At 43.5% G+C, this 18,105-nt stretch overlaps 1 protein-coding gene across 6 annotated transcripts in view; it reads left to right on the forward strand.

The window, feature by feature from the left end:
- PKP4 (plakophilin 4) overlaps positions 1 to 18,105 on the forward strand; it is a 159,775-nt gene that overhangs the window by 120,851 nt on the left and 20,819 nt on the right. For all 6 annotated transcript variants that reach the window (XM_014534081.1, XM_014534083.1, XM_014534082.1 and 3 more), the window contains exon 11: positions 15,559 to 15,742. In XM_014534081.1, coding sequence (XP_014389567.1) covers positions 15,559 to 15,742 — 184 coding nt within the window. The remainder of the gene's footprint in view (positions 1 to 15,558; positions 15,743 to 18,105) is intronic.

Consider the following 18,105-nt stretch of genomic DNA (forward strand, 5'->3'; position numbering starts at 1 on the left):
GCAGAAGTGTCAGCTAACAGATGTCTTGTTCATAGAGGGCGGAATGTCGTTTTTATTATGTATTCCATAGTAAATCTCCATTTAAAAAGACTGTCTCTCCTTTATTTTGAAAATAAAATACTACACTTAATGGATCAGCTGCCTTCCACTTCAGCTCAGCCCAAGTCCTAATGCCTGTTAGTACCTCAGATGCTTTCCTAGGACCTGGGGATGAATAGAACTGAGTCCCTGCCCTCAGGTAGCACTCAGACTCGGGAGGAACATGAGGTCCTGCGGATGGAAGTGAAAAATGGCAAGTTAAAGGACTCATTAAAGAGGCATTGGGCCCTAGCTGGTTTGGATCAGTGGATACATCGGCCTGTGGACTGAAGGGTCCCAGATTCGATTCCAGTCAAGGGCACATTCCTGGGTTGCAGGCTCGATCCTCAGTAGGGGGCATGCATGAGACAGCCATTAAGTGATTTTCTTTCATCATTGATGTTTCTCTCTCTCTCTACCTCTCCCTTCCTCTCAATAAAAAAAATTTTTTTTAAAAAAAAGAGGCATTGGGAGCACAGAGCATGAATGGGTAGGGAAGTTCCCTGTTTGATGTGAAACTGAAGTTGTCCTAAAGGATGAGGAGGCTTTGGTTGAGTAAACAGAGGAGATACTTCAAGTCATAAGCAGAGGCTCAGAGCCAGCATGGGATGGATGTAAAGTCAGAGGAACCAGCCAGAAGAGGATGCTGAAGGGAGACCAGGCCAGAGAGAGATGCAGGCCTTGTTTGGGGAACCTAAATGAGGGGTCTGTGTCCCGCATGCAGTGGGGATGAAGGCAGGGCAGGACAGAGCCAGTTTTGGCTTTTAACCGCATTCTTCCTCAGGCAGCAGGTGGAGGATTGATTGGAAGGGGATGAGCCTAGCATCTGAGAGGCCTATGAGGACGTCAGGAGTCTAAAGACAACAACAGCTTGAGCTCTATCAATAATAGAAGAGGTGGGTGGTGCAGAAGAGGGAACAGTTAGAGAACTATTCATGGTCAAGTCATGATGGACTAGTGTGAAGAGTGAGAGACAGGAGGAACTGAGCTATATGTCTTGAGAGACTGGACATTGCAACACCATCGGGTAGGTGCAGGAGTGCTTGAGGTCAAGTCAAAGAAAGATTCTGCCGGAGGGCAAATAAACAGCAGCATTATTTATAATAGAGCATTAGTGGGAAATACTGAATGTTCATTGGTAGGCAAATGATTAAATAAATGGCAGTATGCTCACACAATGAAAGCATATACAAGGTTAAAATAAGTGTATTAAAGCAATCTATAGCAACATGGGTAAATCTCCAGAAATACTATGATACTATTTTTATAAATATGCAGGTTGAGGCTTTAAATTATTTTTGATACATGCATATGCAATAAAGTTAAAAGTTTTCGTTGGAATGATAATACATTCATGATAGTGGTTACAGGATGGGGGTATTGGAGAAACTGAGATTGGGGGCTATAATCTAGCTCTGTGTCTTTAAAAAAGAAGTAATTTGAAACAAAACAATTAATATTTAACAAAGCTGGATAGTAGATACCCAGGTGTTGTTTAATAATTGCTATGCTATTTGTCATGCTTGAAACATTTAATTTAAATATTTTTAACAACTTTTTTTTTCCAAAATTAATCCCATTCCCTACTGGCTTTCACTATGAAATCAGAACTGCAGATTCTGTCAGCTACAATTCAGTAACATTTGGGAATGTAGCAAACCATCATGAATCTAATATTTCAAAGGAACTAACTTCCACATAAAATATTAGGTTCACCATACAGTACCCTGCACTCCAAATAAGATACGAAACTTTTGTACTCAGATTGTGCTGCCTGCCTTAGTATTGTTTGAATATTAACACATCTAAATTGCATATTGATTTATTAGTATTTACTCTCTATTTCTAAAATGCTTTGAGACATCTCATCCTTTCACACCAAAAAATAAATTATTTACACCTGCATATATATGTATGTGTGTATATATATAAAATGAAAGTAGAAGAAGCTAAATAGAATTAAGAGTATTCATCCTGAAAGTCCACACAATCACTGTGGTAACATTGCCCTGCGCTCCCTGTTGGGAGGCACAGAGGAGACAGTGGTATTGCAGTCAGTGAGTGCCTTCTCTCATTGTTTGATGTTTTGTTCCCATCACTTCACACTTTGTGTGTAATGTCCAAGTATCTTCTCCCAGTAACACACCTGTGCAGCCAACAAGGCTGCCGACTGATGCACGTGGCTCCCCGAGGGGTCAGCGGTGATCCAGGGACCACAGCTCACCCTTGTGGAGAGCGGCTACAGTGTTTGTACAGGTTCAAGCCTCGGACTAATGAGAGGGCACGGTCCTCTCATGGCAAAGCGACATGCCAAGTCCCAGCTTGGAGGGCAAAGCCCTCCCAGCACAATTACAGCCAAAGGCCGTAGTTGTAATCTTGAACCTATGGTCGGAACCTGTGGTCCCACGTGGCTGAGTGATGTGGGCTTGATAGAGTTCAGGTGCATGTAATTGAGTAGATTAGAACATTGTAAACATCTTGACCACGCCCTTACTTTGCCTCGTGGAATCTGGCTATAAAATATAGACACGGCTTTCAGGCTGTGGTGCTATCTCTAGCTCTCCATCAGAGAGGACAGCGTCCCACCCAGACCCAGCTTTCTTCTCTTGTCTGTCTTTTCTCAATCCTTCACCGCCCCCTCTCAGGCTCTCTGAACCTGGCTGAACTGGCTCGGCACATATGGCACCCAACATGGGGGTGAGTATGCCATGGCCATGCCAGCTCACACTCTCAGATGTATTCTCTTTTGATTAACTAGGCAGATTAATCGTGACTTGGTTCTTACATTCTTAATGTGCAGCTTTCTTCTCATTTTCTGTCGTAAGAGGAATAGGTCTCTGCTGGAGTTCTGTTTCTGAGGTGTTTGTCTCTGGGAGGAACAGTTGCAGGGACTTTTTGAGCTGAGTTCTAGGAGCTTGTAAGATGTAGTGATAAACAGGAAGAAAAGTATATGAAGGTTTTGTGATTCTTTTTCATTTGAGAATAAATCAGATTTATTTGAAGTAGAGCCAGCCTTCACTACGAAGGGCTTTTATGTACTAATTTTCCTGATTTATACTCTGGATGTGAGTACTAATTTAGATCCTTTCCTCTATATTTTTCTATTTCTGTGTGGCTACGGTACTCATTGCTGAGAACACGAGCTGTTTGAAAACATGGACCCTGGCCTTGAAAGGAGGATGTTAGTGTTTCCTAATTCCAAAAGAGCCATTTCCCTGAATAGATTATGTTGCTTCCAGTGTAACACCAGCACCCACCTCATATTTCTTTTCTAGAAACAGCTGACAATAGCTTTTAGCATTTAAGAAGTATTTTTTCGCCATACTTGTAGGGTAGGGGAAATTATGAATTCTTTATGACTATATAATTTTACCCCTAACAATTTATTCTCATATGTGGACTGATTACTTACGACATACTCTCTTCAGAAGTAGTCTTTACTTTAGAATAGGTGTGGTCAGTGTGTAAACACCCAATTGCCACGTTTTAAGGACCTGGCCCAGAGGACTTCAGAAGTGAGTTCCGGTTCCAAAGGCTAGATGTCAGCCAAGTTTAATGTCTTTATAAACATTATCTAGCTAACATGAAACGACCGAGCCATAATATAAATCTAGCAGAGTTGCGTGTATATGACATCAGATCTTTGAGCTCTTTCATTAACTCTTCCTCAAGCCAAATACTCATAAGCTGTCTTTAAATTACAGAACCACAAGGTTGGAGGGGAACCTCAGAATTCATTTTGCCCAGTTAGCCATGGATCCCATGTACAGCTTTCACACAAAGTCACTGCCCATCATGTGTTTGAACTCACAGGGACAGGGAGCTCATTACTTCATGAAATTAAGGCTGAGCAGCAGGGTTATTCAAAAGCAACAAGGAGACATTAAGTGTGACTTGAGAAGGCGAGGAAGAGGTGCCCTCAGGAGCTCGTTTTGCCAAGCAATGGCCCTGCAGGAGAAGACCTGTTCCCCCATCTACAGGTGGCTGACATCTAGCATTTGGAACCAGCCTCCCATCTATCTCCTAAGCAGGAAAGTGTGTCCCCATCTGAACCATCCTCATTAAAATATGTGTGTTTCAAAATGGGTGGCAGGGTGCATGTGACCCTGTCACCCAATGTTCCATATCAGCTGCCCATCTCTATAAAATCCCCTTTGTAAATAGAACAATATCTTCCAAATTTCAGTGTTCTGCCAGTGTCTTCTACAAATTACTGTGGCCCTGGACAGCCTTGCATGATGCTTGGACTTTATAGGTGTAGCCTAAGAATTGTTTTTGTGGGGTTTTTTTAAAATATATTTTTATTGATTTCAGAGAGGAAGGGAGAGGGAGAGAAAGAAACATCAATGATGAGAGAGAATCATTGATCGGCTGCCTCCTGCACGCCCCCTATTGGGGATTGAGCCCACAACCTGGGTATGTGCCCTGACTAGGAATCAAACCGTGACCTCCTGGTTCATAGATTGACACTCATCTATTGAGCTACACTGGTCGGGTGCCTAAGAGTTCTTCAGTGCAAATTGCATTCAACTTGGGATCATGGAGAGATGAAGCACAATGAACTGATATGTTCGCAGTATTGTACTATTTGAAGAAATTACTATCCCTTTGAAGCTAGGTGTTCTATTATCCTTAATATCGAGTAATTCTACCTAATTATCAATCCACAGCCTTTTTTCCTTGTCCCCTTTGTTTCAGTTTGACATTTTATTGTACTTAAATGAAAAAATTTTAGCTGTTTTCTTTGAAAGATGCCTCGCCTTTGCTTTAAATTTAATGACTGCCCAGGGCCTGCATTTTTGGCCACATCTTTATGCAGGGAAATAAAAGGAAAAATGTTTTTTGCCAAGTGTATTTTCCCAAGACAATTGGGCTGTCACTGTTAATTAAAATAGTTCCCTAATATGTAACATGATATTTGCGTTTTCTCCATTGTGTTGAACATTTTCCAGGTTGAAACCTAATCAACGATTTTTTTCTGTAGTAATTGTTAATATATGTGGGTGCCCAGGGTGAGGTTGCTTTTTCTAAAAAAAGAAAGCACAGGTACTTGAAAGCTGGATGAAGTATGGTTTCCCTCATTGGGTTATAAGATGGATGAATGCTGGGCCACAGACTGTGGGTGGAAAGTAGGAACATCTTGTCGCTAGAAAATAACTCATTTGTTTTTGATGGAACAAAGGAACTCATTTGTTCTTGTTGAACTCATTTGTTCAAGATAATTAAATAGTGTTCCTAAGCTAGTAAATATGAGTTTCTAGTTTTTAAGCATCCTAAAAGCATCATTTTTTTTAAGACTATAGAAATGGAAGATATTGCACAAAATCTGGAGGCCTACTTTTTAATGAAACAAATGTCCCCAAACTATCACATGTCTCTTACCACCATTAACACTGGTGTCAAATACAAAAAGTAGCCTTTGTTCTTGAATAATAATAGACTTTTTTAACCAGTTAACTGCCACGCTATTTTGAATTTAATTTAAAAAGGTCCGCCGCTTGCATTTATAGATGCTTATGGCGTAAGATGGTTAAAGTGGTAGCTATAGTCATATTACTTCCAATTTAGCAAGTGATTAGTCATCCATATGGCTAAGTAAAATGTTTCTACACATTTCTTTTAGATTTTTCGGATGCCAGCAATGGATTCCAGATACTATGCAGAACATGAAATGAGGCATATTCCTTCTTGGTCATTAGCTCCTATTTCTAATTAGGCAATAGATAAATAAGAAAATGAGTCATGCACTAAGGAAGGGCAGGTGGGCAGGCTAAAGTTCAGCAGACAGCAGAGCATCCTGTAAAGAGCCAGGGCTTAGTGGACATGCATTGTTTCATCCTGCCATTAGAGGATGAAACAATTTACTGAACATGACCCCTTGGCCTAATTAATGTGCCATTAAAACAGTCGTTTATTCTCTGATTCAGAGAGGAGTTGTACTGTTGGTTTCTATCCTGCCTTTTCTGGGCCACTTAACTTTCAGGAGCTGCCTGGGTAGTTTTCACAAATTTAGCGGTATCCCCTTGCAATTCCCAGCCCAAGTCAGTAGGATCTTTACCACTTGGCCCACTTTATAAAACAAGAGCAATAGAAATGTGTGCTCTCTTTACTGAGCATTTCAAACCATAAAAATTGGTAATAAGTAAAATGATAAACAAAAAATGTAATAGTATCATGAAAAACGGTTTATTATAAACGGATAACTCCTAATTCAGAGTCGCAGAACTTTGAGCTGGAAAAGACCCTAAATAAGTCCTCTGTCCTGCCCTGCACTCCCATACAAGAGAGGAGAAAGGGGGTCCAGAGACTGAGTCCAGGCGGGCTCCTGGCGTGCAGGCGGAGCTCTTCCTTCCCTGCCTCTGTCGCTGCCCGCCCTGGCCATCCCCAGGCCAACGACACGTGCAGGGCAGGCCCAGAATCTGAGGTGCCCATTGTCAGGTGTCATTTCCCTTGTTCTTTTAAATTCCCACCAGAAAGGTAAAAGAAAAAATGTACCGCATATCCCCTTTGAATTTTACTCAGGAATATAGAGAAGTATTGTTTAGCTTGGCCACTAGCACAGCCACATCACACTAGTGATCGGATGTAATCATAAAGCTTCAGGTTGCTTAGGAAACACAGGAATGTGACATGAAGTACAACTTTCTGTCTGTGTGGGGGCTTCTGAATGCTGAACAGAATGGGGCCGTTAAGCGGGGAGACTTGGAGGTCCCCTGCGAACTCAGGTGGTCAGCCACGGTTCAGAGTAGGTTTCTCAGCACAAGAACAGTCCCATAATGCTGCGCTCCCTTGGTAGACCAGAAAGCCAGTAAATGCACAAAAGATAAGGGCACCTCATAAAAATCTAAAAAGAAGATGCCCAAGAGACCCTGATTCAGGCCCCTCTTTTCAGGTTCTTTGCAGCGTTTAGTCTGTAATTTCCCAAGGCGTGGGACTGGAGGCACTCTTGTCTCTAAGCTTCTGTGAACACCAAACAACGAGGTTGAGGAGTGAGTGCAATTACAGATGAATAAGCACACTCCTGGGGGAGGTAAAAGTCAGCACGGAACAGTGTAGATGCCCTACTTCTGTGTCAGGAGCTGAAGTAACCTGAAGGACAATTGGGTGGACTGGCCGCTGCCCTCTCGCTGCCTCTGCATCAGAGTGATGCTCTCAGGAGGATTTCCACTGCTGTGGCCTGTTCGTGTTTACAAACTCCCCCAACAGACCGGCTGTCCTGTGCACCCTTCCGGGCAATCTCAGTCAGCATTTTGGGATTGGAAGCTGGTTTATTTTCCGTGGAAATGGATCTCTAGAAATGGACAGATCTTTTCAAAGGTGCTGTGATCCACCTTTGTACCTGAAAAATCACAGGAACACAGGCTAGCCCTCATGTTCTTTAAAGACTAAAAAGCTATCACTGGTGTCTGTTAGATGGGAAAATCTAAACAGCAGGAGCAAGCCCCTTCAAATGGAGTAAGTGGGCCAGGCCCCACAGCGCAGCATTCGTGGCTCACACAGGTCTTCAGTTCACACAGCCAGCTCCTGGGAAGCCTCCTTCCCTCAGATCACCTACGGACTCAACTCGCCACCTCTTCTGAAACCGGGGAGTGACTGCATGACCCCAGCTAGGGCTAAGTTAGCTTTCCCTGCCTGACATGGAGGGTGCATTAACTGCAGCAACCAGGTGGTCAGGCAAGGCCCACGGGCCAGACTCCCCACCACCGAGGAGGCCAGCGATGCCAGACAGCAGGGGACGCAGCAGGCAGGCCCATCCTGGCAGCAGGGAGGATGAAGGAGCCACACGCCAGGCCTGTAAGCCAGGAGCAGGCATGCACGTTCACTGCTCTGAGAGTCACTGCTCGCGTTGCAGGAACCTCTGCTGAGATGATAGCATCTTGGGAACCCTGGAAGTGATGCTACACCAACGCCGTGACTGGTTCTCATAATTTATCCAGAGTGAAGTGTTTCTATCACTCAACACAATACTCTTCCCCAGTCTCATAATAATTGCTTTCTCATTGTTTCAGTTCCATTTCAGTTTCATTATTTGTTCACAGCTTTCCAGTACTGGTGGAAAGCTCGAGTGGTTTGCCCGAAGCCACAAATGGCAGACATTTTTTATTGCACCGCTCCCTTCCCACTCCCCCTTGGATTGCCTCATTTCTGCTACAGCACATATTCCCACACATGCCGAACTGCTGGCTCAGCTTTGACGCCACCTTCAGCTTGCATCAGGCTCCAGTTCTTATCACAGGTGCTCCCCCTTTCTCTTTGCCTTCCCACAGCACCCCTCCAGAGCCTCATCACATCCCCCTAAACCCGTGGTCGGCAAACTGCGGCTCGCGAGCCACATGCGGCTCTTTGGCCCCTTGAGTGTGGCTCTTCATAAGCCTTAGGAGTACCCTAATTAAGTTAATAACAATGTACCTACCTATATAGTTTAAGTTTAAAAAATTTGGCTCTCAAAAGAAATTTCAATCGTTGTACTGTTGATATTTGGCTCTGTTGACTAATGAGTTTGCCGACCACTGCGCCTAAACTGTTGTCCTGGGACATAGGCTCTGCCGCCCCTGGTCCATCAGCCTCGCTGCCATCCCTGGAATGACACCTGTCCCTGTTCCACACTTCCCCACCTGCCAGTCAAACTGCTTCCCCATTCTCACCTGTGAGGCCAGCCCCAGCCTCGAGGCTACCCACTCTTTCTCCTCCCCCTGGTCTGGTCCACCTGGAAGGTTCTCCCTGCTCCTCACGCTCCATCCCAGATGTGGTGGTCTCCAATCTTGCCAGACAGGTTCCCACACTCAGGAAAACCTGCAGGGAGAGGCAGCATGGTGTTGGGGAGTGAATAAGTGTGAGCTCAGGTCAGACCCACATGTTTCCTTCCAGCTCTGGCCCCAAGCAAACCACCTCTCCCAGTACCAGCTTCCCCGGTGTGAAACAGTCCCCGCTGCTTGGGGACTGTCTGTGCATGCCTGCACGAGCAACAAGAGGGCCGTGCTGTTGCTCATCCTGTGCTCGGTGCTTTGCCTCGCTGCATTGTGTTGTCACCATGGCAAGGCCTTCCGAGGACCAGCCTGCATGTGTCCCTTAGAGCCAGAGGCATAAAATGAACAGCGCCTCTACCAGCACTTTCCACTAGAAGTATAACACAGGAGAAGTAATTCTGAACTTCCTAGTAGCCACATTAAAAGGGAAGAACAGGTGTTATTTCTTTTAATAATGTAGCCTCTTTAACCCAATAGTTCTAATTTACTTCACCTTATAAGCAGTATAAAGATTATTAGTGGGTGTTCCATAATCTTTTTTGGTACCAGGCCTTCCTAATCCAGTGTGTATTTTATGTCTATAGCACACCTTTGGACTAGCCACATTTCAGTAGCCACCTGTGGCTGACAGCTACTAAACTTACTGCACATGCAGGCCTGTGCTAGGCTGGGGTAAAAGTAACTGCGTCTAAAAGGCATGAGGTACATGGTTTTGATGGGATTTAGGTGGCCATACAGTGACAGTGTAGTAGAGACGAAATGGTGAAGTGTTTTTTGTTAAATCCTCCGTGTTTCAGCCAGAGACTTGTAGGGAATGTCTTGTAGGCAGGTGCCAGAATCGGGGGTTCAGTGGCTTATGGTCCTGATTTGTCACCCACAGACTGAGTTTCGAGATGCACACACTCTGACCCTCGGATGCAATCTGCAGTCTTGAATTACATTTTAAATATTAGTCTGATATTTCCACCCCCATTTATCAAGACTGCTTGCAGGGTGGGTACACACGGCACCAGCCTGTTCCGAGGAGTCCACAGATGCACACTTGACAGGAGGGGACCAGTGTATCTACCAGAAGTGTCTCCGGCCCTGGGGGGGTGGGGCATAGTTAGGACAGTGACTTGTCATGACGCTCACTCTGTGCCAGGAACAGTGGGCGCAAGACCTATTGCTCTGTTCTCTGAGTAGATACCCCCCACACCCTAAGGCTTGGAGACTTTAGCTTGCCTCGTGGACATCGTGGGAAAGAGCGGGACCAAGACAAGAATGTCAAGAACAGACACTGAGAATGAGGGTAGCTTGTGAATGAAATTGTAGGGTCGTGTTCAGTGGTGATATTTGAAGTGCACTCGGACTTACTTTTATTTTCTTTTTCCTTTTGCGATGTCCAAGAACACTTGTGGGTTTTTTGTGGTTTTTTTCCATAATTAGGAAATGGGGGATAAATGTAATACCATGTAAAATTGATAGTTTTTTATTTCTTTCATATCAGAAAAAGTAATTGTTCAGGGTGTTATGTATGTGTGCTACCAGAGAAATCGCATTTTCCAAATATTCTTTGTTTGGCTTTTAATGTCCTTTAAGAAATACATTTTTTAAGATAGTGCCATTATTTTAATTAATCAGTTAAACCATTTTCTAATTTGACTATAAAATTATCACTTGGCTGTTAGAATAAGCTATAAAGCTAGTTTTAAACATGAGCTCTTTGAAAATTCTGCTGCATGGGATTTGTGTAAAATGGTATTTTAATTACTTGATTCATTCTTTGTGGGGGAAATGAACTTTCATCTCTCCTGGCAGTGTTTCATTATGACTGTTGACTACTTGTTGTGTGTACCTTTTCCTATGGTAGAGAATAAGCAGCATTTTCTAAAATAATACTAGTATGCATTAAATTCCCTAGGATTTTCCCTATTTTTTAATTATTTTTATTTTTCTTATTGTTGACATTATTGCAGATATCCCCCAATTTCCCCCCCTTAGTCCCCCTGTCCCTTCACCACACTATTGTGTGTCCATTGGATGGAGATATATATATTCATTCATTCTTTGGTTAATCTCTTCCCATCCCCCATATCCCCCATACACACACACACACACACCTCTGAGATATGTCAGCCTGTTCCTTGCATCCATGCCTCTGGGCCTGTTTTGTTTGTCAGTTTATTATGTTTATTAGATTCCACAACCTGGTATTTTCTAAATTAGTTTGTATATATACTTAGTCCTCACAACAAATAGCTAATTGCTTTAAATTAAATAAATACCTCAAGCTTTCTAAACTAAATTATAGTTTATTTTTAACTTTCTCTTTGGGAACCAGGAGATCATGAAGTGTGTTGCTAAATATTTTTAAAGCAAATTTTACATTAGAATGTTGGAGCTAAAGGTTTATCATGATGATGGAAAGTGCTCATCCCACAGCTCTGTACTTGCTCATCAGCCTTTCTAGCTCTGAGAGTTGGTGTATCTTCTATTCATTACATACTTCTCTGGCAACATTCTTCCTGACCCATTAAATGAAGCCCTAGACAGACTAAGTGGAGAGAAAACACTGTTTTATTACTACCTTAGTGGAGTGGAGTGTACAAAGGTGTTATTAGCTGGCCTTAAGAATGGTGCTTTTTACTTTTGAGTAGAAAAGCTAAATTAATCATGCCATAAGTAAGGCTTTTACGTCTAATTGAACCTTCTACATTCAATATTGGTTCATCAGAACAGGTTATTTTGGCTTTCCATAACCTTATTTTTGAAACAGAAAGTGAGAAAGAAAAGCCAATATCTTAAGATTTGCTTTGATATTTGAAATGGCCAATTAAATCCACACCAAATGTCCTAGCTCTTTGTGTTGCGCAGTGAGGTGCAGGAGGGGTGGAATCATATAACTTACAGTGCAGATGGCAAAGCTGCCTTTATGTGGGTCCCTTGAGTGCCACAGACTCAGCAAAAATAGGAAACACCCTTTTTTCTGGTCAAGAATAATTTTGAATATTTTTTTGAAGTTGCAGAAATGAAAGCTTGACTTTTTACCCTATTACACTGGTTTTATGATCCGTAAGTCAACTCAGTTGACCAAAAGGTAGCATAATCAGCTTGTCTACGGAAGGGTTACATATTTTTAGCAATTTAACAATTTATAATTGGACAACACTGATCCTTTCTGTTAGAAGTTTGAGGAATGGGAAGTTCGGCATGTTGGTTTGAAGAGATGGAGCAGCAGTGGGATTCTTCTATACCCATAGCTAGAATAGTAGTTTCAACAACCATCTGTTTGAGTCTTCATGTGAAAGGCAGGCAAAACTATGCTGGCAAATTACCTTAAAGATCCAGAATTTTGTTCTGACCCTCTCCTCATAGACCTTAAAGACTCTCCTGAAGGCTGTGTTTTGAGAAGAGGCAGGCAAGGGAGGTAATATTTAAGAGCTAAGTCTGACAGTCAAGGAAATAAAGGGGAAATCCAAAATCAAATAGAATATATTAAGTTGGATCGATCAACAAATATTTTGAGTAACTGTTATATTCCCTGCATACGTGTAACAAGACATAAAAACAGGGTGATAGAGTTTTGTGCTTCAATATGCTTGCCTAATAAAATTAAAATTAAATTTAGAAATACAAATGCTTAGCATCCTTTAAAAAATCATGCAAAATTTTAAGCCTTGCCCATCCACTGTGGCTCAGTAGTTGAGCGTTGGCCCATGCACCAAGAGGTTGCTGGTTCGATTCCAGTCAGGGCGCATTCCCATGTTTCAGGCTCAATCCCCAGTAGCGGGTGTGCGGGAGGCAGCCGATCCATGATTCTCTTTCATCGATGTTTCTATCTCCCTTTCCCTTCCTCTCTCTAAAAATTAATAAAACCATATTTTAAAATTTCAAACCTACAAAATAAATGGGAAGTTAATTTTGTGCAGCTTGACTCTTTAAGGTATTATACTAGTATATAAAGCACACAATTCCTGGGACAAAGTAAAACACACACACACAAAAACAGGAAATGGTCATTATTCTTGTTTATATTGATTTATGGACATTGATGCTCTTTAAGCCCATGAAGATGTAAAGGATAATAGTAAACTGTAGGATGACATCTACACTAGTTGTTCTAAATGCCAACTAAGAAAAAGAAACCAATGCAAAATTCTTGTACCTACACAGAAAATTATGGAAAATTGCAAATCTGGGAAATAGCCTTTTACCAGAAGTAGGTCTTAGAGGCAGCCAGGAGTGGAGGCAGGACCCATGAAAAACAAGCTTTTCTGCCAATGATCAAAGAAGTTCTCGGCCTCAACTCCAAGCTCCAACGTACTAAAGAACCACCCCCTTAGTCATGTTTTCACCTGAAGTTTGTGACTCACGCTGTTTAATTTTCTGCAGAGAGATCTAATTTTACACCCAGAGCCTATATTATGATAGGTTTTGCTTTCCACAAGCCGTGCCTTGCTGTTAACTTTGCTGGGATGCATTTATTTTGTGAAGTATTAGAAACTGCAGCTCTCCCTACATGATGAATGTTGTGGAGTGAGGAATTTGAAAGCTTTGACAGAGAAGTAACTTGCTCCGATGGCATTAGGAATCACATGCCATAAAACTGTCAGCAGGGACAGTTATGAAATGACCCTTGTCCACCAGAGCCTGGGCTCTGGCCACTTGCTGGCCTATGGCTGGCTCACGCCCCACGGCCCCATCAGTACCCTGGGAAGAGTATGGTTGGCCTTGTTAGCAGGAAATGTTAGAGCTCCATTCATGGCACCCTTCATGCCTCGGCCCGTTCCTTCTTCTGTCTTGCTTCCCATCTCTTGTTATTGGGGTCGGACAGAACTCCAGAGACTCATCCTTAGCTCCCAGGCCCCTTCCATGGTCATTAGTCCTCTAATCCTTTCCACTAAGAGTGCTTTTCAAATATCTTTGGGACATGAGACCTTTTTTTAAACAGAAACACCCAAAGAAATCCAATCTTGAGGAGAGATTAGTATGGAACCGCTCTGGTTGAACTGGATGGGGATCATGAGCCCTACCCCCCAGTACTACCCTATTCCTCACAGGCCACCCCTGGGTCCGGCAAACGCCCAGAATCCAGGTAGCACAGTATAGAACCATTTTATGTAGAAACGTACAGCCCATGTTCTCAGAATCCTCAGAGAACTAGCTCCACCTATGGAATCTGAGCTTGCTCCATAAGCACCTGTAGGACCTCCCTGCTGTGTGCCACCTCTGGCTACACAAGCAATGATCTGTCATGGTGGGAAGAACAAGGTTTCAGAGACCAAGCAAGGTCTTTCCTTTTCCTCATTTTGAACTCTTTCCCCCTCTCCCCACCCACGCCCCTCTCCAAGCCTGACTAGATGGGCTCTGCTGAGGCAGAGGTCCTGAAAAGCTGTGGTTCTGGTGGGCTCTCCAACTGCAAAGGGTAGGAGCAGAGCAAGGTGAAAGTCCCGGGGAGCAAGGGAAGCCCAGGTACAGAAGCCAACGCCAAGTGAAAGAGGAGAGGAGCAGGCCAGTGTGGAGCAGAACACAGGACCCACATGTTTTCCCAGGGTGGAGCCGACCACATGTTGTGGAGGGTCAGGACAGGCTTTCGGGCAAGGGATGGTCCTCTCTTGGTGAATCGTCAGAGTATTGCTGCACTACCTTCTTTCTAGCCCTTTGCTTTTACCTCTCCTTCCTCCAAAAAGAATAAAAGTTTTTGTCAGCTCTCTGGACCACCCTCCCTCATAAGGGGTCCTGTGCTATTTCCAGGCTGGCTCCTGGGTCACCACACACTGTCCTTGTCGCTGCCGGCATGCAGGGTTCTGAGGCCTCAGCCACAGAGGAACTGCAACTTCTCTTCCACCTCCTTCCCTCTTACTTAGGAAAATGCATTGATGTGAAAATGACATTAGAGTAGATGTAATCTTGAATTTGCTCTTAGAGTAATTATTAGAAAATATGTGTGCTACAACAATCACTTAAGCCACCTCATAGTTGACACAGATAGGAAGATAATCTAATGTGCTTACAATTTTAATAGCATTCTAATAAGCTACATTTTAGGTCTTTCGTCCTAGCAGTCTTGTTATCAGTTACAGTATGGGTGACTCAATTTATTGAGGTTCACCTGTATCCAAATGGAGTGGCAGTAACTTGCACTTCTAAAACACATGGTAATAAAACTCTTAAAAGTGGAAATAGAAATATCCAAACCTTATCTAAATAAATAGGAAGCAAAAGTAGCCCCCCCCCCCGTGCCATTAAAGCTTCTGCATTAAGTGTGAGCATCCCAGTACCAAAAGTAGGAGGAGAAGGCATGATGAGGAGAGACATGCCAGTCCTTTGAGAAAAAGAAGCTTATTCCAAGTTCTAAAAATGGTTTGTCTCACAGAACATTGAACGAAAGGGATAACGCAATGACTGGCAGTTTTACAACAATCGTAGATGTGTTATATTATGACCATGTTATTGGATAGTGCCCCTCACCTCACAGAGCAACTAATTTGCTTTGCAAAAGCCATAGTTGTCTTGCCTGATAGATACATAGGCTCTAAAACTTGAGAGAAGGACTATCCCAGCTTTGTAATAGTGCCAGAAGCTCACATATGTTCATTCGACATTTACCAGGGATCCAGCCCAGCCTGGATGCAGTAGATTAGGTTCGGAGCAGACTGGGTTCACATCAGTGAGAGCTCGTATGTTTATTTCATTACTGAAACGGCAGCATCTTTCATTGATGATTTGATGTCTAAACTCTCATTTTTAGGAGTTCTTTGGAATTTATCCTCATGTGATGCCGTCAAGATGACAATCATTCGAGATGCTCTCTCGACCTTAACAAACACTGTGATCGTTCCACACTCCGGATGGAATAACTCTTCGTTTGATGATGATCATAAAATTAAATTTCAGACTTCACTTGTTCTGCGCAACACAACAGGCTGCCTGAGGTAAAGTCTTTATCTCTTTTTTCTAATGAATTCAGTGCTTAAATCATAGGAGGATTTACTTCATTTTGGTAACACCTACCTAAATTTCCAAGTTTGTTTCAAAATGTAGGCCACTAGACTTGGTTATCCTGTGAAGAAAACATCATGAGCTCAGACTAGGAGCCTGAAAGACATTATCTTATAAATGACTCTTCTGTGATTTAGTCAAAGGGCCTTTCAGTCTGAAATTCTGCCAAAATTCCTGCGTTTTCCACTTGAACAGCATTTTTCTGGCTATCGCATTCTGATTGCTAATGTTGTAACCTGGTTTTTTAAGTTCAAAATGTGATGGTTAAAGCATTTTTGTTTTTAAAAGAGTGCAAAGAGGTGTGTGGTTTAAACAGTCATTGGGTTTGAGTTTTATAAGTAAATGAAAATGAGCCCAAATAGTACTTTGTGTCATTATCTTCAGCATGTAGACTCCATAAAGCCTCCCTTAAGTGCACACAGTATTGCTCATTAGTTGCCGTTCACACTCATGAGCTCAATTTCTGCCCAGTTTCCCTGGCTTACAGTGCCAGGACAGAGCAGCCTGGTGACGGTGAGAGGGGGCTCTGGCCTCAGGCACCTGGCTTCCCATCCCACTCTGAGCCGCAGTATCCTCGTCTTTAGAATAGGGACAGTAGTACCACCGCAGAGTCGTGAAGAATCAGCTTGTGTAAAGTGCTTAGCGTTTTACTAGTATGTGACACACAGTGAGCGCTATTTGACACATAAACATCTCTGCAGCGGAGAGCTTGGGAGAGGCAGAGGGAGGCCTGGCTGCTGCTCTGAAGTCTTTCACTGTTGAGACAGGTGACTGTCAGCCCCCTCGAGGGTGGGCGATGGCAAGAGTCAGGATCCTGGAAAACAGGCCAGCTCCCTAACTCAGATGCCTGTGTCTAAAGGCAGCTCATAGCACCTGCTGGTCATTTGTGGAAGCGGCATCTCGTTCTCTCCCGGCACCTGGATCCAGGGAGGCTGCAATTACTCCTCAGCCAGCCTGCCAGACTTCCAGGAAGGCCCTAGGGTAGGACACATGCCCGGGCTCTCCATGGTTCATGGTTATAAACATTTGTGAATGCCTTCCTTGTGGAATCGATGAACAAGATAGACTAGATCCCTGCTCATGTTCTGTTGGGGAAGACAGACAAACAAAAAGTCACAATAGGTGCCATTAAAAAAATAGGGTGATGTCAGAGTTTTTAGGTGATTGTTTTGATGATCAGATGGTCTCTCCCAGAAGGTGAAATTTAAACCAAAGATCTGAAAAACTTAAGGAGCTACCCATTTGAGGGTGGGGCGTCAGGAGGACGTGAGTTTGAGGCAGCAGTGATGCTTAGCGTAAAGGCTCCAGGGCAGGAATGGTCAAGGCGCAGAGTGGAATCAGATTATGTAAGATTTTTTAAATCAAAGACAGAGTTTGCACTTCATTCCAAGTGCCATGGGAAACCATCAGAGGGTTGACTCATGGGAGTGATGGACTGGTTTCTGGCTGTGATGTGGAGAACTAAGTGTGGACAACATAGACACAGAAGACAAGGCTGCTCAGTGAGTGACCCAGACAAGGTGACAGTGGCCTAGACCAGGCACTGGGGAGAGGTAGGCAGATGGGAGGGTGTTTTATGGAGGGAGAGCTGGCAGGGTTTGCTAGTGAACTGGATATCAGGGCCAGGGAAAGGGACGATAAAAGGATAACGCCTAGCTCTTTGGCTGGAGCAACCAGGAGCACAGAAGTGCTGTGAGTGAGGTCAGGGAGGAGAAAGGATGAAGGGAGAGCAGATGAGAGTGTTGGCCACGTCCATTCTGAGATGTCTAGTTAGGTACTCGTGTGGTAATATCCTGGAAGCAATTGGATAAATGGGTCTGGAGTTCTAGAGAGGCCAGGCTAAATATCCATGTTTGGGCGTTAAGGGTCCATAGGCTGTATTAAAGCCAAGGAGAGAAGGAAGGCCGAGATACAGGTAAGAAGGGACCATTGTAGCCCTGGACTGTCAGAGGGACCACTGGCAGAGAGGCTGAGAAGGAAAGGCAGCGAGATGAGAGGAGAACCAGCTGAGAGGGGGCCAGGAGCTCGTGGAGGAATGCAAGAGGCAGCTGCTGACTGCTGCTGAGAGGTGACTTTACCTTTCTGGCTCCAAAAAATAAAGATGAAAAGAAAAATCTTAAGATTTGCCAAATCTCAGAGTTAGCCTAGAATCTTGTAAATGGAACCTACAAAAATAGATCTTTCTGATTTGGTATCAGTTCATGAAGGCAAACTGATATCAAACATTTCAAAATGGATGAGACCTAAAACAATTTTCAGGTTTTTTAAAGAATTGAAAAGATGATAAAAACTACAG

The sequence above is a fragment of the Myotis brandtii genome, unplaced genomic scaffold (genome assembly GCF_000412655.1).
Source record: "Myotis brandtii unplaced genomic scaffold, ASM41265v1 scaffold125, whole genome shotgun sequence".
Taxonomy (NCBI): Eukaryota; Metazoa; Chordata; class Mammalia; order Chiroptera; family Vespertilionidae; genus Myotis; species Myotis brandtii.